The sequence below is a fragment of the Ambystoma mexicanum genome, chromosome 2q, assembly GCF_040938575.1.
Source record: "Ambystoma mexicanum isolate Mex_15411 chromosome 2q, UKY_AmexF1_1, whole genome shotgun sequence".
Lineage (NCBI taxonomy): Eukaryota > Metazoa > Chordata > Amphibia > Caudata > Ambystomatidae > Ambystoma > Ambystoma mexicanum.
The window spans coordinates 715,459,168-715,478,890 of NC_090924.1; the positions used below are offsets into that span (position 1 = coordinate 715,459,168).

At 43.7% G+C, this 19,723-nt stretch overlaps 1 protein-coding gene across 3 annotated transcripts in view; it reads left to right on the forward strand.

Moving 5' to 3' along the window:
- The window catches only part of DPP6 (dipeptidyl peptidase like 6), a 2,034,493-nt gene that overhangs the window by 1,389,254 nt on the left and 625,516 nt on the right, over positions 1–19,723 (forward strand). For all 3 annotated transcript variants that reach the window (XM_069647934.1, XM_069647936.1, XM_069647935.1), the window contains exon 9: positions 10,353–10,507. In XM_069647934.1, coding sequence (XP_069504035.1) covers positions 10,353–10,507 — 155 coding nt within the window. The remainder of the gene's footprint in view (positions 1–10,352; positions 10,508–19,723) is intronic.

The following is a 19,723-nucleotide window of genomic DNA, read 5'->3' on the forward strand; positions in this document are numbered from 1 at the left end:
AGGTCAGCATCTGGACATTGTGAATCTTGGTCAGGTGATAAGTACCCAACTGAAAGATTGTGCTCATAAAAACACACATGTTCATCATAAAGCTCCTCTCTGTGTCTTTTCACCTGCCAGAGGTGCTTTTGTACTTGGTCTATGCTAATACTGTTTTAAATTCCAATACCTAAGTACTGATTTATCAGGGATATTAGTTGTTGCAATGTGAGCACTTGCTGCTGCTTGGGTATGGACGATAGCCGCTGGGGTTGAGCTAATAAATCCCAGGGTAAGAATCCCACTGGTCTTTTGTATAAACGCTGTACCCATTTGTCTTCAGGAAACTGAGTGACCTGTTTAGAAAGCAAAGTTCCAAAAGCAGATTTAGTGCATTGGGCAGCTAACCAAGCAGTTTCTGAGCAAATAACCATAGCCACTGGAATCCCCATTACATACTCCGGTTGTGAACCTGCTACTATGTGTGAATAATCTTTCAGTGCAGCAGTGTTTGGACATTGGACTTGGGTCATAGCAACCTGTGATAGAGGAGTGCATGGTTTATGCAAGGGCTGAGAGCCAAATACAGAACAAATGTCAGAACAAATGCTAGAAGACACATGGGGCCTCATCATGAGTCTGGCGGTAGCCCTTAAATGCGGTGGTAGCGCTACTACCGCCGCATTTAAGGGTCCGCCAGATCATGGCTTTGGCGGATTTCCAGTTCTAAGCTGGGGGAAATCTGCGACAAATATGCCGATTTTCGGCAGTAGTAGCATGAAATTCCCCCATTGGGCACAATGGGGAATGAGAATTTCCGAATGGGCCCAATGGGGAATGGGCACTAAACGTTCTGCCAAACCCGTGATCCGGGCTAACTGCGCTGGGGGGTTTGGCGGTAGGGCTATTAGTGCCGGTGCTATTACTGCCCAACTCCTGATGAGGCCCATAGTTTTCTCCCTTGAATCAGCAAAATTAATTATCTGCCTGCTGTTCTTTTACATAGATGGACTGTGGATCATAATTGCAAATGCCATAGTAATTTAACATAGAAGGGTCAGAGAGCCAGCGAGTGTAGTACTGCACTTGCAATTCTTTGTTTTCTAGGACAGCTGTCTTTTAAACTAGCGGTTTTGTTTATTGTCCTTAGGGAGACTTTAGCTTTAGGCAGAGGTTTCTTAAGCGGATTGGAAACTATATAAGATCTGTGCATGCTGTTCTTGCCCACAAGACATGAATCTTGAAATCTGTCAGGAGATACACAGGGCACCCAGGTAGGTGTGGGGTTACTATGTTTATATTTGGGGACAGCAAGCGCATACAGCAGGAGGGTAAACAAGAAGGAAGACCAGACAGGTGTGAGAAACCCGAGCGTATCCTCACTCCTATTCCCCCTGTGACCAGCGAAAGGCCAACGCTTTTGGATCCTGATCCTGGGGGTGAAGAAGAAAGGGAGGATCACCTGAGTGGAGGGTCCTTGGGGATTGAGAGTGGGGTACCTACAGGTGAGACATGGTATCCCCCTTTTCCTATTGAAAACCAACCTAATCCTCCCCAGCCTTGATAGGCTATTGTAAAACATCTCTCCGCTCTTTCCCACGCTTTACCTATGAAAGTACTGTGAAGAAGACGAGGCAACTAGGAGTAATGCACACTAGCTGCATTCACCGCTCCAGTACTGGGACCATGAAGATGCCTGCAAAGTACTGTGAAGGTCAAGCATGTCCCTTTAACTATGGTAAGGCAAGTTCAATTGGGAGCTTCCATTTGCAAACTGTTAAGTTATATCAGGTGTACAAAAGGAGACCAAATAAGCAACAAGAGACAAACCGGGAAGTCTGTGTGAGGGCTGAGTGAAGGTTGTTACTTTCAGCAGCAGCTGTGAAAAATCTGAAGCAGAGAAGGCGTGGTAACCGTGAGGGCTGTGGAAGTCCAAGTAAGCTGTAGGGAGCAGAGCACACATGGAATGAAGATTCTTGGACGTATCAATCCTATCCCGTGAATGGCCAAGAAGCTTGAACTCTGTGTGGTACAAGTCGTGCAATAGAAGCACTGAAGTGTGAAAAAGGGCAGGCTGAAGCCGGAAGCAGCAGCAGGTCACTGCAGGGTTTGCCATGCAACACAACCACTTCAAAGAGGCCGGTGAGTTTCTCAGAGCCCCAAAACCCCAGACCACTATGCATGTCAATGCTGAAAAGTAATGTTGCAGTATGGTTAAAGCGATTCCCTTTATTTGAACTGACACATGAGCTAAAACTAAGTAACAGACCTTTGCGCATGTGTTTACTTCACACGGCAATTAAAGGACAAATTGCGTGTGAGGATTTTCAGAACTGGAAGACCGAGTATTTGTATCCTTAATCAACAAATGTGGCATTTGGTGAATTGAAGGGAGCAAGAGAAACGTTCATATAAAAGAAGATTATTGAATACCGGCATGAATGAAAATTCACAGGCAAACTAAATCACATGCATTAAATACCGAGTTGAGTAAAATGTTATGGACAAAGCTGTTTACTGATGAAAATTAAATGGGAGAGTGCCCATTTGAAAATAACCTGCAGAAAAAGCCACAAGTGTGAAAAAGTGCAATAGAGAGGTGGGGGAGTGATAAGGCCACTGCAAAGTGAACTATATGAAGGAAGATAGTGTGTCAAGGCCAAAGACTGATATAAAGTGTGCAACCCCCTTATGGCACAGCCAAGAGACTGACAAGGAAAAGCCAAGGGAGTGTGAAGCTGCACATGCTGTGTGCTCTGAAGAGCCCTGAGTTCCTGGTTGTGCGAGCTGTGATGGGTGGCCTGTGCAGACTGATCAACGTGCAGAGACCAAGGAACCCTAAAATGTGAAAACTAAAGACAATGTGAAATATACCAAGAAAGAACACTGTAAATGATTGATACAGTCCAGAGGAAAGGTGAAGTTGGCCTGGAATTGTGTTGAACATTTAAAAAACTTGACAAGTGTAAATTGCTACATTGAGTCTTGGGGAAGGGAACCCTGAGACTCGAGGAATTTCAGATGCTATCTTGAGGACAAAGCCTCGAGACCCCTTCTTTTAGAACTGTGTTGCCTCAAACTTTGAGAAAGGTAATCTTGAAACTTTTTGTGGCACTTTTATGAACCTGGGGATGGGGAGCTGAAAAGAAAGCGAAGAGCTGGAAGAAGCTCAGAACTTTGTTTTGATCACTATTTATTTGCTTACTGACATCCCTACACATTGTTTAGCTTTAGTTGTGAGGGCAAGAATAGGTTTTGGACACAGGCATACCTTTAAGTTGAACTCTTTAACTCAGACTGTCCTTAGTTTTGTTCAGGTATGGAAACCCCCCTTAGCATAGGACAAGTTAGACCTTTAACCATCCTTGCATTTGATTTAATGAAGTTTTTTTGTTTGAACTTTGGATCGGTTGTCTGTGTCTTGATTCATTATGCCTTCACACGGGGTATATCAGAACAGGAAGAAAGCATACTTTGATGGTGAACAAGAAGGGATGGGAACCATGTACTGGAAAAACAATCAGAAATCCTACTAGAGGTGAACACACAGCTTAGACTTGAGACTACTGTGAGGGGTCAGTAATGCGAGGCAGACAACTGCTCGTATGTATCTCAAGGATAGACATTTTATTAAGGAAAAATATATCAGGGTATTCCCTACCTAGTCTAAAGGCTAAGGGAATAATTCCTAACATATGTAAACTAGCTCCTCACACTGAACAACAAGACATTCAAAGCAATTAATACAACAACATAAAACAATAAACAAGAATGCCACAATATCTGGATGACCTTTACCTGTCCTGTGAGAATCCCTTCCCCAGAGTTTTCCAAAGTCAACTTCCCAAATGTACAAAGGAAAAGAAAAGTTTTAAACCAGTTCTTATCAGTTCTTCCCAAAATGTTCAAAAGAAAAGTCTTAAACCAATTCTTGTAAGTTCCAAGTCAACAGTCAAAACAAAAGTTCATCAAACAGAAAACCACTGGCAACAATTCTCTGGATTTGGTTGAAAAGATCCCCTTCCAATTCCAGCCAAGAAAATAGCACCATTGGTAATCCTGGAGATCTTACTTTCCAAGACTATTTACCACAGTTCAGCGAACAGATAAACAACTTCTTCTTCTACAACTTTACAATTGGTTAGGGCCTCTGCAGTACATTTGGTATAACTGTCAGGATGCTTCCTTTGGGTTGCTGCTAGCTTTCAACAATCACCCTTCTACTTTTGTTAGCATGAGAACAGTCACCTTTGTCCCAAAGTATACTACTCCAAACCACTTCAATGTAACATCCACTGACAGTTGCATACGCCACCACAGTTCAAGTATTTCTGTTTCAGTTTTATATTTCAGAATAGTTAGGCAATACAGACAAGACACCTAGACCTCTACAGGTAGGCAAGGCACTCTTCTTTGCTACCCTCCAAGAAAAGGGCAGCATCTTTGCCTCCTCTGTCTACCTTACTGCCACAAGTATAACCTGACTCTGCCACAAGACTTTCTCTCAGCTTCAGCAGTCTTCAGCATTACAAGTTATGTTCAACTACTAGGCAGTGTGCTCCTTTGATCCCTAAGCGGTTGATGAATTTGTCGAGTGTCTCATCGGCTCTCTGGGTGCACTGGTTAAACATGTATCGTTCATAGTCTCTGTTGGGCTATATGACCAGTCTTTTGTTAAGGGCTGTGAGTAGTGATGCGAAACCAGGGTGTTCAGCCACTGGAATGGTTTTGATTAACGTTTTGACCTCGTTACCAACTGTGTTAAGAAACATGCTGCGTAGACGTGGGGAAGTCTGCAGCCTGCAGCTGTGATGAAATTAATAAAATCCTTGAGCCATTCCACCCACCGTGGACGTTTGTCAGCTTGTGGCGTCATCGAGAATGGCAGAGGCAGGCGCCATGCGGTGGCAGTGGATTTGGTTGCGTGGCCTGGCCACCCTGATCAGGGGGTGAGCTCATGGTGATTGCAGGCTGAGATGAATGGGGCTTTTAAAGTAGGTGACCGCCCTTTGCAGTAGGCATAGCTAACTGGTCTGATCGTGTTTGGCAGCAGGTCTCAGGATGCGGACAGTTGGTTTTATTGGTATTGGGATGACTACTTGTGGGGGGGGCAGGCACTTCTGAGAGCACTTTTCAGTGATAATTTTTCCCCTGGCTCTATATCCTTGTGGAGGTGTAGTTGCTCTTTTTGTTGCTCCCTTTTGAGCCCACGTGTTCTGCCACTGGGCGGTCCACTCTCCCTTGCCCCCAATGGAGGTGCATAGTGATCTTCCTTTTACTTTTATTTTCTGTATTCAGGAGCGCCACTGCGGGTCCCTTCTGGAGGGCCCACGTGCCACGTGGAAGGGGGCCTGACAAGTGTTTGTGGTGATGGAGGAAGGGACGCCACCCACTTGGTGCCTTTGTGGGTCTTTGCAAAGTGTAGGGCCCCGGCTGCTGGCAGATTGCCGTGCAGCAGTGGGACTGTGTCTCCTTATGCGCTGTCCGGCTTGTGTCCATGGATGCCGTATTCTGGCAGTAGGAGGAAGATGAAAGCGGGGTCCGGGATCGGGGCTGCGTTTACACTGGATCAGCTTCGGTCGTCTGCTCTGGGGTGCAGTAGGAGGGCGGGACCCGGGAGCGGGTGCACTCAGGATGCAGGAGGAAGTCGGGACCCAGGATCGGGTGTGCTCAGGATGCAGGAGGAAGGCGGGACCCGGGATTCGGTGTGCCACAGGATGGGCACTGGAGCCCCTGTGCAGCGGGATCGCTGTCGCAGCACAGGAGGATGCTGGTGTGCGAAGGACGAACCTCGTCACCAGTTGTTGGCCGTGTAGGCCCAGGATAATAAAGGGCACACACATCAGCAAACAGGAACAATGTCTTCTTTATTCTATATCTATCCAAAACTGAAACTCTCCTCCTTCTCCTCCTTCTCCTCCCTCCTTCTACGTCACCGGCCACGTGACAACATCCCTAAAGCCTCATCTCTGTCTTAAAGAGACAGGGGCTTCGTAACAGGCTGTTTCACAATTTCCAGATTGCAATTCTTCGAAGACCCATGCAGAAGCAGTTATCATGAAGTGAGTACCGGGAATAAGACCAGTCCAACATGGTACATGCTTCATGCTTCAGTATGTCCTCAACACTTGGGCCATCACGTCGCCCCAAGCAATGTGACACTCTAGAAGTCACCCATCCCTTCCCACCACCCAGTACAGCTGTACCTCTCCTCTTCCCCCTCTGTATTCTACCCCTGGTGTTTATCTGTTCTGTTGTTACCACTGAAAAGTGCTCCTTTATTCACCTGTAATGTTGTACACCTCTGTAAAGCGCTTCGTTTTGTATCTGTATGGGTGTATACCTCTGTAAAGTGCTCTGTTGCTTCTCAAAGCGAGGTCTGTGCTCAATAAATATCATAATAATAATAAAATAATAATAAAAATGAACTTTCATTTTATATGACCCTGTAGAAGATATGGACGTTCAGGTTTGACCTTGAGCCACCTCCCGCCCGGAACACATTTTAATTGTTTGTGACACCGTGACCTTGCAGAAGATGATGCAGTTCACAGAATGATTGACAACCTTAGAACCAAAAACATTGTTTTTATATAACTATTTTAACATGGATTAGAATTCACTGAGGAGATTCAAGTGCACAGAGTCACATAACTGGAGTAGTCCACCTAAATCCTAGATATTGGGCTTGCACATGTGAAGGCAACATGGTAGTGCAATTCAGGATGGTGTACATTGTGTGAAAGACAGGCTCCTACGAGGGTTAGGGTATCATGGACACTGAGGGAAGAGAGAGGACAACATTATTTTCATCGCTTGGATTATTGGTTGTTGATTAAACATTGGAATCTCTCTTTGGTTGATCTTAAAAGGTGGGGAGAGTGCGGACACACAGATTGTTTTCATAGGGAAGTTGAAATGCATTTCTTCAAATGTGTTCATATAACTATTTATGGTAACCAGTACTGAATGAATCGGCAGTTGTTTTTGAATTGTTAGTTTGTTCCAAGGGGGCTCTGTTGTATTCTAAGTGATCAGGGTCTCTTCTTGTTTCACTCACTAGTTTATCTTCCATCTGGGTAGTGGTAACTGGAATGCCCATGTGGAAATGATCTCTTAATTGTGTTAAACTGATTAATGAATCGAGAGCAGTTTATGAGTTATCAAGTTGTGGCAAGTGGTATAGGAAAAGGATGATGTGGCCATGTTGTTAACATGTCCAGACAGGGACAGAAAGATTGCTCAAGGACTGAAGAGTTGGGGGAACCATTTTCGATGTTTGAGGGCTTCACACCCTGACGAAAGCCATAGACATTGTATGCATTTCTGCAGGATGAAAATACACACGGTGTATCTTCAGGTGAATCAATGTCTTTGTATAAATCAGTATATAATGATTAATAAAGAGATAGAAATCCAAACACAAATGAACAATTTAGGTATCAGACTAGGAACGCAACTACCTTTCTAAAAGATGTACCAGTACTTTTAACTTGAAAAAATAGACAAAGTACAAACAGATTATCCAAAAATATATAATTTATTGCAAAACAAAGGACCCTAAACAAGCACAACAGTGGATTGCATTAGATGCAATTGTATTACACACTTTCCTTAAAAAATCACACTTTAAACAAATACATGCACACAAATATAGCAGCATATCACAACATCACAACACGAGTGGGTCACATAAAACATATAAATTCCCGACATGTAGCATGTTCCAGTTCTTTGTGCCTTTATGTGGTTGAACTTTCTTCAGGGGAAAACACTTCTTTTCAGTTAAAGTTCCTTCAACATTGTGCGGTAGGGGTCCAAGGAACATCCACCAACGGATGTAGTAAATAAGCTGAAAAAATAGAAAGAGGCACGAGGCCTTCAGTTCCCAATTGTACCATCCTTAATACAAATAACAACCTCCACCTCTACAATCAGACCTGAGCCCAAAGCGTGAGAGGAGATAAAAGCCTGTCACCATGACACATTCTTCAAGAGTCTCCAGAGTCACCCTTAAGGAGAGAAATAATTACAAAGAGGTAATTATAAAGAAGAGCCATTAATTGCCACTTCTTGTCATGCGATACTTCAAATAGTAAGTTCGCTAGACCACTAGTATGGAGGTCAATTGCATGTAATAGGTGCGTAAATCAGCAAGGGTGAAAAGAGAAATAGAATCCACCACCAGAAGTACAGAGAATTCAGTATAAGGACATGTAAAAATCATGTTTCAGAACTTACTATTTGATGTATCGCATGACAAGAAGTGCATTATCTTCATTTTCATAAACACTCTTAGTTGCTGCTATTTCGTCTTAACCTCAAAAACTATGCAATAGTTAAAATGTCTGACATGTGTAGGGTGATGGCTATTCTTATGTAGAAGAGAATCTTGTTCTTTTGGTTTGTGAAAAGGTTTTATTTTCAGATTATCATACATTTTTATATCCTAACAATGGATGATATTATTACTCAAACTAGATGTAAATGGAAGATGCCTGTCTTGACTATTGAGCCATTCAAGAAAAACAAAAGGCTGTTTTGGGGGTCAAATGGTTAATCCTCTATCACATTAATATTGTGAGTAGTGTCTTTAATATAGGAAGGCATCTTGGGAATTAATTTATATAGGAACACATCAACAAATTGTGACAGACGTTCCAGGACAGTGGACACTCCTGATACAATAAGGAATACTGGTGGAGGAATAGCCTTTAATGTATCATTGTGAGTATATAGAAAATAATAGCATAGGGAAGCCATGTTTCTCTATATGTAGTGGCAGTAACTTAAGTTTAAGAAGCCCTGGGATAATGTAATTGAGGACATCATAACTATTACTGGAATTACAGTGCCAGATGAAACAGCTTGTTATCTGATGTGCACATTAATTTGCAATATATTACCCTTGCCTCAATCAGCACATCCGATTCTAGCTGCAAGGCAAACTATTACAAACATTTGAAACACACTTAATATACTGGATCTGAAAACATGGTTTCAAAATCTCTGAAACGCATTTATCTGTAATAATATTTCTTGCTCATCTCACTCAAAGGAGACATTCAGGGTCCTTTCACATTTTGTGGGCCACCCTGGAGTATATTCAGGACAACAATAAGACTATAGCTGCCCTCAAAAGCAGGCCATGGTCCTTGAGCCTCCTGTGACTGGGATTTGTCTGCACATGATCCCAGGGAATCAACATATCTACCCAAATGCTTACTGTTTATGGTAAAACAGTGTCAGGGGATGGGACATTACTGCATCAATTAATACCGGGGGTAGGGGGGCATTACCAATCAGGTAATGCCCCCGGGACCTTCATTAAGGCCCTTGCTACAGTCAGGTTTGTAACTATGGGCTCCCAGGGCATTACCTGATACAGTAAGGACCCCGGCTTGGGGATTATTGGCTGATTAAGGCATGCATTACATATGCTAAGGCAAGCACATTCCAAGCTCAAAGGTTCCTGACGGTGATGAGGGGCAGAGGCGGAGCTGCCATTAACAGGTAGAATGGAGCAGGAAATGGAAAGTTAAGCCTTGGGTAATTATTCGTTGGATTCTGTGGAAGGGTGGTCAATAATGAATCGAATAGTACAACAATTGGTAGCTGAGCGATGATAGATTCGGCAAGTGTCTCCATGGAAGATTTAATTTTACTGGTGCAGTTTTCCCACTATAATCATGTGACTGTCGACATTCTTGACACAATGATTGTACTAGATTCAGCACACAGCTCTGGTTTTAGGAGACCTGGCAATGGCCGTCAACCAATGCAAATTTTTGCAGTATTGTCTTTCAGATTCTTTGAATTGGCATGTTTCAGATTTGTGGCAAATTTGTCTGTATAATTCCTGCAAAGAGTGAATGACCAGAACTTAGTATTTTTGTTTCCTCACCTTACAGTCCTATTTTTTAAAGCGTGTGTTATTTTAATGATCTAGTATACAGTAAGCTGCCACCATTTAAATGTTCTTCGCAACATGTGTTATATGTCACATGCAGTTCAGTAAGCTTGGATCTACAGTAAATCAGGCCATTCCCGAAACTTGTAAACAAAAATGGCAATTTATTACAAATTCCAGAATCTTTAAGCCCTTTATAATGGGCACGCAAAGGAGTATGATATATGCTCAGTCTACAGTGTTTCCTAGTCTACGGTGTTTCCCTCTGTCATTATAACAAAACTAGTCCAAGAAAAAGAAATCCCTTTGAATGACTGTGCTCAATTTGGAAAAAAGCACATCATCATCAAGTTAATAATGGCACCCGTAATGCTGTTTGAAACTGACAAGCCATATGCTTTATTGAAATCTGCATTGGATGTTTCAATCTCACCGTTGGTCCTTTTTCTCTTTTTCTGAATAGAGGAGATACTGAAAACCCACATTGCGCACTGGTGGTCTCCAGATGGTGGCAGGCTTGCATACGCTACAATAAATGATACCAAAGTGCCGGCCATGGAGATTCCTGTCTTCACAGGCTCTCTGTACCCTACCGTCAAAACATACCACTACCCCAAGGTAAGGCATCGCCATTCCAATCAGCAATACATTATGAATTGGCATTGAATGTTGTCCTTCTTATTTTGCAGAGGCCACCATATTCCTTTACTTTGAAAAGTCTAATATGTTCTTGAATGTTGAGATAATTAAGAGAAATTTGCTGAACATCTTTAAACCAATAGATCACATTTGCTCATAGAGTTGACATTTGCCAACTTCTTCCTCCCCTTTGCCAACTCTGATCTCGCAGAGAGATGAGGCTGACACATGTGGCTCTTTTGCTCCCAATCAGCCTTTTAGAGTAAATGACTGGAAATGGGACCAACATCCATTTCCATCCTGGTTTTGCTACTATACTAATATTTACTGCTACCTTTTGAGTGCAAGTGCACATTTTAAGATTTTCATTGAGGTAGTTATCTACATAATCGCGCAGGTGGCAAAAGCAGGTAAATAGAATCCGTTTTCACTATTAGCGACAGTCTAATAATGAGGACCTTAGTACTTTCACACAGTATATTTTCATTCCTCTTGGGGAAAGATTAAGATTGTCATAGGTAATAATTTGATTTTCAATCATCTTTTAGATATATATGTTTTATCATACAGATAGATACACATCAAGACTTGCAATACGTGATTTGCCTGTTGTTTATGCCTTTTTAGGTTTAAATGATAGTTGTTTAAACATACTTTTCCAAAGTACAACTATGTGTGGGGGCTCTTGGACTGGTCAAAAGATAAATCGTGTGTAATATGTGCGACCTTAGACCTAAGACACATCATTAACTGTTCACGTTGCCTGGGAAGGTTTCATACCCATTTAAACTATAAGTCATAACTCCATTCCTGAAAAAACATTCCTTGCATCCTGCCGACCTGCCCAACCTTAGGGTGAATTCACAGCTTCTTTATCTCAATAATCTGATGGAGCCTGATGTAACGACCCTGCTTCAGCAACTTGCATAGTCGCTGGTTGCTTGAGGAAGCACAAGCAGCTTTTAGCAGGGTAGAAACGCAGACTCTGTCAGAAAACGCAATTGATGATCTCAGACAGAGGAAATATTGGTCCCCTTATTCTGTTAGATCTCTTGGCAGCCATTGTCACTGCAGAACTTGAAAGACTTTTGGGGTGAATGTTTAAGATCGGAATAAGGGGTCAAGCCTGCAACAGGCCAAATCATTCTTGACCAGCCATTTGCAAACTGTGTCTCTGCACGCATTTTTATTTTTCACAGAAATCTATTTCATGCAAAGTCCCTAAAAGCCCTTCCTTAGCCCCTTACTTTTTAACCTTTATGTGAAAACTCTGGCTGACCCAACTCGCAAAGCAGGAATGACATGTTTTATGTATGCGGTTAATACCCAGATAATCCTCCACTTACGATATCTTGAAGACTCTGAAATAGAAAGTTTCAAACACTGCATGGAACAGGTTGTGGAGTGGATGGATATAAATCAGCTCCAGTTCAATGTTCGAAACACAGATATTTGTGTCCGCCATACGTTGCCCCTTCAAGAAATGCTCACTTCAAGCAAGTCTGGTGGGATAGTTACTGGCCCTGTCTCTTGAATCTTGCCCACCACCGGCCCAAACAATCCATGGCTTAGGGGTCTGGCAAGAATCAGGTCTTAGCCAAGACAAACAGATAAGAAAAGTTATTAGTACCTGCGTTTTTCAAACTGAGAACTCTGAAAAGGTTCCTAAAGTATTTTACTTATCCTACCAAAATCCAGTTAATGTGTTTGTGGCCAGTAGTCTAGACTATTGCAACTCAATGTATCTGGGGTTGCCTATAAAAGGCATTGGCCAAACTTCAAAATGTTCAGAATGTGGCAGCTAGGCTGATATTCCACCCGAGGTACCATGATCATATCTCCTTGGACCTGTGTGATCTCTATTGTCTGTCAGTAGCGAAATAAGTCCTTAGTTTGACAAACAAAGCTTTCTATCATAAAGGACCTTCTTTCCTCAGGAGTAGCTGGACACACTTCATGCTAAACAGACAGTTGAGATCATCCTTTATTTGTCCTCTGACGATCTCCAGATATCATTACCAAAAATGGGGCGGACGTTCCTTCTCGGTTCAGATGGGAGGCCTATGGAATACCCTGTCAGTAGCATTATGCCTCTTGGAGATCATAAAGCATTTAGGAAAAAGCTATACGATTTCGTGTTGATGCCCCTTTGGTGACGAGATGTTTTCTCACTATAACTACATCTACATTGTAATACTTGTCCTTTCCCTTCCCTTTTAGCATGAATCATAGCTTTGTGCATGTAGCACAGCTTGCTGTTTATGGTTTTGCCACATATAAGCACAGCCTTGTTGCCAAAACAATGCTACAGAGAGGAGAAAGAAGAGGGAACAGAAGTGTTGTTGCAAAGCAATTATTTTCCTACATCATGTTCCTTCTCCACAGTCCTTAAACACAGTCCTTCTCCTTTATCAAAGTCCTTTGTCACAGTCCTTCTTCTTCATCACAGTCCGACTTCATCATAGTCCTGTTTCTTTGTCACAGCCCCCTTTATCACAGTCCTTCTCCTTTATTGAAATAATTTGTCCAAGTCTTTGTCCTTTGTCACAGTTCATCTTTACAGGTTTTCTCCTTCATCACAGACCTCCTCCTTTGTCACAGACCTCCGCCTTTATCACAGATCACTTGTTCATTCCAGGTGCTCACCTCTGTTATAGTCAGATGCGTAGCCAGGGTTGTCTAACAAGTGGGGACTGAAGCGAATGTATTGGGCCCCCCGCAGTGACATAAATATCTGTAAATGCCCACACAGCGCTGCTGAGTGAGCATTTACAGATTTTTGTTGGGCCTTGTCCGCTCAGGCCCTACCCTGTCTATGCCTCCAGTTATAGTCCTTCATCTATGTCCTTGCTTCTCTGCCATCTTAGTCCCTCTTTGTCATAGTGCCTCTCCTTCATCACTGTCCTTTTCCTTCATTGCAAACCTTTGTCACGATCCTTCTCCTTCATCACAGTACTTTTCTTTCATCACAATTCTTCTTCTTCACCACAGACCTTCTTCATATTAGTTATTTTCCTTCAGCAGTCTTTCTCCTTCATCAAACCTTTTCTTTAATCTCAGTCCTTCTCCTTTGTCATAGTCCTTCTTCTTAATTACCGTTTATCTGCATCCCATTCCTTTTGCTACGTCAAAGTTCTTCTTCACTCTCCCCTTCAACACAAGCCTCCTTCTTCGTCATATTCATTCTCCTTGGCACTGTCAATCACTGTACTTCTCTTTTGTCACATTACTTTGCCATCATTGTTGTCTTGTTCTTTCTTCAAAGTCCTTTTTTCTTCTTTCTCCCTTGTCACATTCCATCTCCTTCATCAGAATGCTTTTGTAACATAGTTCTTTCTTCACAATCCTCTTTCTTTGCAACACTCGTTCTCCTTCATTACAGTGCTTTACCACAGTCCTCCTCTATCACAATTATTTTACTTTGACACAGTCCTTCTTCTTCATAACTGCTCTTCTTCATCACAGTCCTTTCCCTTCATCTGTCTTTCTTGATATCGCTTCTACTTCATCACTTCTTTTATTGGCACAGTGGTTCTCTTTGGTCAAAGTTCTTCTCTTTCATCATAGTATTTCTTTGTCACAGCCGTTTTCCTTCACCACAGGCCTTCTCCATTATCAGAATCATTTTCTTTTATCACAGTCCTCGTTTATCACAGTCCCTCTCCTTTGTCACAGCTCGTGTCTTCTCCTTTGAAGTGGGAGAATGGGACAAAAGAGTCCCACCAATCCCCTCACGCCCCTGGCCTAGAGGATCGCGGCCCAGACACCCGCCACGAGAGGAGTTTGCCTATCTACCAGATGACCAAATACCCTGGTACAGGAACATACGGATGTGCCCACCAGCCTGCCCTGCCCAAACCGACACCTGTGGCATGGATGAACTCGACTGAACCATTCAACAGTAAATAAACACATCGCTAGAGATGCCATGACGACCTAGCCAACGGTCAGAACACCCGTGCAAATATGCACACTGGACACTCCCACACCAATCCACACGAAGAACATATTCAGTGCTATGACGTAGGTGACGGACACACCCACTGACGCGCATCTTTATTATTTTTCACATAAGTTTTTCAAAATGCAGAAACGCAAGACGCACAACAAACTCATCTAAAATGCTTGCTAACGCTTCCCCTAACCCATGCATTGCGATGAGAAAAATAACGAAGACATGATACTGGGGGTAAAGCAATATGGTACCGTAACTTAAAGTGCCGTGCATCAAACATCCCCACCTATACACCAGGCCCAAGTAGGCCGCAAGCAAGAGCCTCCACGAACATTGAACGAGCAAGAGTACAATTGCTGACCCTGCAGAATGAGCCCGGTGAGAACGGACAGCCAAGGGAACAATGTTGCAAACTCGCATGCCACAAGCCGAAGCCAAGGTCACACCTGCAAACTAAGCCAGACACACAGTGGAAAATGCAACATTAAATGTGCAGAATTCTGCCTCAACCACGGTCTCTCCTCACGTGACCAAGCCGAACCTGACAGGGTGCCAGACCCAGGAGGGAGGAGGCGCCTGGGTCCCACGTTTTGAGACACAGGCAGCAACAATGAAGCGACTCAATGGACACCTGCGGCGGTGGGAGTAGTCTGCTCTCAAGCATGTGAACAAATCCACGCACTGTCTGCACAAACACATAGTTACACATTGTTGCAAATGACAGGTGCACCGCGAGCTGGGAACAACGATGGTCCCAGGCTGGGGGGCTCGCGAGTGGCCCAATCAGAACATAGGGCACTCATCACTGACGCCATTAACATTAGCCAATCATAAGGGGTCTTCGTGTAACAATTTTCATGTATCTAATAGAAGGGACAACCCAAGTATACCACCTGACTGACCCTTAACCACTAACAGCGTTCTCTATACGTATGCTATACTAACCCTACCACTCGAGGAACCAATCCTGATTGACGATAGGTTTTTTGCTAACTTTCCCAGGTGACGCGAGTTGCGCGTCATACTGAGGTAAAAAGGGCCTGCGAGCCCCACGAATTTCGAGAGAGTCAGGACGGACGCGTACGATCCTTGACCCATCCCTGCTGTTGTTTAATAAACAGCAGAACCACCTTGCTTCTTGTGTGTGCCTCATACTCATTTTTGGGATACGCGGGAGGAGTTGGGGCCTCCCTGCCCGGGGGTCCGCGGACAGCCCAGCAGACCCCGGGAGAATTTCCCCCCGACACCTTCATCAGTCCTGTTCCTTCATCACAGTCCTTCTCCTTGATCACAGTCTTTCTTGTCACAGCCCTTCTTCTTCACCACAACCCTTCTCCATTGTCAGAATCATTCGCTGAGATCACAGTCTTCCTTCGCCACAGTACTTTCCCATTGTCACAGCTCTTGTCCTTCTCCTTCATCAGTCCTCCTGTGTCACAGTACTTTTCCTTTGTCACAGCTCTTGTTCTTCTCCTTCATCTGTCCTGCTCCTTCATCACAGTCCCTCTCCTTCACTGCTGTTCTTTTTTCTCAGTCTTTTTCTTTCATTAGCTCCTCATCACAGGACATCTTCTTTGTCACATTCCATCTTCATCACATTCCTTCTTCATCAGAGTACTGTACTCCTCCTTCATCACAGTCCTCATTTGTCAGTCTTTCTTTGTCACCAAAGTCCATTTATTTCAGCAGAGACCTTTGACGCGTCCTTATCCTTTATCACAATGTATTTATTAATTTGTGTTTTATTACTTGTAATGTGCCACATGCCCATATGCGTCAGGGTGCAATCCCTGCCATTATCGTTTTCATAGTCCTCCCTTCATTACTGCCCTGCTCTTTCATCACAGACCTTCTCCTTAATCACAGTCCTTCTTTTTCATATCAGTCTTTTGTCATAGTATTTCCCTTTCATCACAGTCCTTTAACACAGACTTTGGGGGTCATTACAAGTTGGGCGGTAAGGGATACTGGGCACCGGTAAGGAGATCGGTGTCAGTAATCCCTTACCGCCCATATCGGAGGTCCCTTAGCGGGACCCGTAAAGGACGCATGTTCTTTACGGGTCCCGCTAGGGGACCAGAGTGCTAATAACAGGCCTGTTATTTGCGAGCCCGCTATTAGCACCCTCCCCATTCCCATTGAGCCTTCAATGGGAATGGGGAATGGTTGGTTCAATGGGGACTTACCGGTCCCTCCAGGGTCAGAATGCACCGGTAAATCCCCATTGAACCAGACCGGTGCCGGACCCAGTATTGGAGGCAGCCATTGCGCAAAAAGCACCATGGCTACCTCCAATCTCGGAAAGTAAATCTACACAAGAGAGAAGGGGGACCTAGATTAGGTAGGAAACTCCACAGTCAACCATCAATCCATTGTGCAAGGCCTCAACTGTCAAAACAGTTAAGAACCAATGAGACCAGTGAGTCCACTCAAGAGGTAGGGTTAGGGCATACCAAGAAAGTAGCGGACCGCCAAAGAGGAGTGACTAGCTGGCTCGCAGTCCCACATCAGAATTGAAAACAATCCTCAGGGATGGGACCAGCCAAACACTACACGATCTGCCTGAAGAAAAACAGACCTGAGTTCCTTTTCCCCAGAGAGGTTGGAAGGCAGGGCCAGGATATAACCGGCAAAGAGAAGACTGGCCAGTCTATAGGGATGACACCATCTCAAATGTCACATCAGAGCTGTAGGCCATCACTCGGCATGGAGCCCGACAGACAATCCCCAATCCAGTTGATACACTTGAGTCTACTTTCTCCATTGCTCACTATTCTTAGAGAGGCACAGCTCCTCCCTACTGATGAGGTCCAACCAGACCGAAACACGTGTCTGGGGATGCTGTTGGTACTCTTGTTCAGAGGAGAATTGCCTAGCATTTCGGTGCTGGACTGCCCCAGGGCAGGACAAAGACGGATATGTTTGGGATATTTCTTCTCTGTGAAAGATAGTGAGCTAAAGACTCTCGGTAAGTCTCTCGTAACCAGGACTAATGTCTGGCAGAGGGACTCCCAGAATCCCCATTGGTAATTTCCAAAGAGATACTGTCAGTTAGGGCTAAAGCCCTATAAATATGCAAGATCACAATTGAGATTGGAAGTGGTTGGAGTAGGAGCTGGAGACCAGAGGCAGACGACCGACAGTGTTTTGGAAAAGGCTAAGAAAGATGTACTAGAGTAGGAACTGAGACCAGGAGGTTGGAAGGAAGGTCCAGAAGTCTGGCCCACACTGGAGCCTGGGAGCATGAGAGTCCCAGGAGATGAAACTGGAGCTGCTTGTAAAGAGTATGGGAGTGGTGACCAAATGTAATAAAAGTGACATGGGAGATGGCTGTGGCTAAAAAGATGTTGACGCTGATAGTGGGAGGGATCTGGAGAGTCGAGAAAGTTGTGCACACATGGATGAAAAAGGTGATCGTGCTAGAGGTCTGGAGGGTGAAAAAAGTTGAGCCACATACTGGTGAAGAAATTTATAGCGAGAAATGTCTGCCAAGTCTAGACAGTTCTGTCCAAAAGGGTGGCGGTGATCGGGAAAGTGGTGACAGTGGGGGAATTGGGCCCAAAGCGGTAAACAAGATGATCAGGGGGGACAGATCTGCCTTAAGGGGTGAACAGGGTGATCAATAGAGAGGTGATAGAGGGCCCTAAGCGGTGGGAAAGGTGATATAGGGACTGTTTATAGAGGGGAATTGAATGGCCAAACAAGGTTATCAAGACAGTGGTGACAGACCTACCGGAAGGGGTCAAAAAGCTGATAAGGTGACTAGTGAAAGGAGCTCCTAAAAGGAGGGTGATAACGATAATAGAGAGTCGGAGGAGTATCCAGGTAAGAGGGGTATACAGAAGGAAAGTGCACTGGAGGGGAGGGGTGAGAGCTAGTGGAAAAACTAATATGAGAGAAATTGATGCACTGTATAGGGTAATATCAATAGGGGAAGCCGAGCTAATAGAATACTTCAGAGGAGGGGTGAGGAAGCATGGGATTAGAGGCAAAGGGAAAGTGGTAGAAGGATCCCTGGTTGAGCCTAAGGAACATTATTCCTTGGTTACCGGAAAGCAAGAACTCATTGGTTAGGGGCTAGCTTGGAAGTAGATAGGAGGTATCCCTGACTGCACTAAAAAACAGTGGCCCTCTAAGGACAAGTCTAAAAGTAGGAAAAGAAGGAATGAGGATGGCATCCCCTTCAGACCATTGCACCCCATTGAACTCTGGGAGAAACCCTGGGCATAGTGTTAAGACTTTGTTTTATTAGGCAATATGACCCAAGCAGGGGGGGCCTTACTGGTTGGGTAATGCCCACGGGGCCATAGTTGGAAGCCTGAGCGAAGGCTTTAAATTACACATACACATATGGGTGTTACCCTGATACCATGTTTGTAGACTTTCCAGTTAGCAATATCAGTCATCAGCATAAGGCCATTAAGGTTGAAAGTACTTTTTGAAAATATATTTCTTTAGCTTTGTTTCGGATAATAAATCCATAAAAGCAAAAGCAAAGTAATAACTCTAAAACGTGCCTATCATTATTCTTAAAAACATAGAAAGAGCTTAGAAATAGAGCTCTACAAAAATCGACATAGACAATGATATATGATTAACGTATACAGGGGAAATAGTGTCAATGTTATAATCAATATTGAAATCATTAATGAATCGTGTCAACACTTGGGACAATCCCAGGTTTCATTAGAAAAATGTCAATTGGTGCAGTAATAACCTAAAACACGTTCTATATGGTCCTTCATAATTATACCGACGGCTCATATCCACCACCTTTTTAGATTAGACTAAGTCAATCTATCTGTGTGGACCTTAACCCAACACAGTGCAGCACACAAAAGAATAAAATACATATGTAGACTCTTAAAAGAAATAACCACATTCAAAACAGTTTATGATGCGGTACATTCATATAAATTCATCCACAATTAAAAACTACCGACCTGTCGACTGTCATAACATTTGTTTCACAAATTGAGCATATGTCTTAATCGACGCAAATAGGCACACATTTGTCTAAATGTGTCATGACTGACAGTAGTGCAAACTTTGAGAAACCTCATGGAATTAGTGGTCTGTTTCAGCCCAAAGGCTTTTAACTCCTTTTTAAAGCAGTTGTTCTGGTACAGGGGGCAAAAAACATAAAGTGGATGACGATTTCATCTACATTTGGACACAACGGACAAGACGCTGAGCTCCCTAGCGCCCATTTGCAAGTAAAGGTAGCCAAAGGAACATGG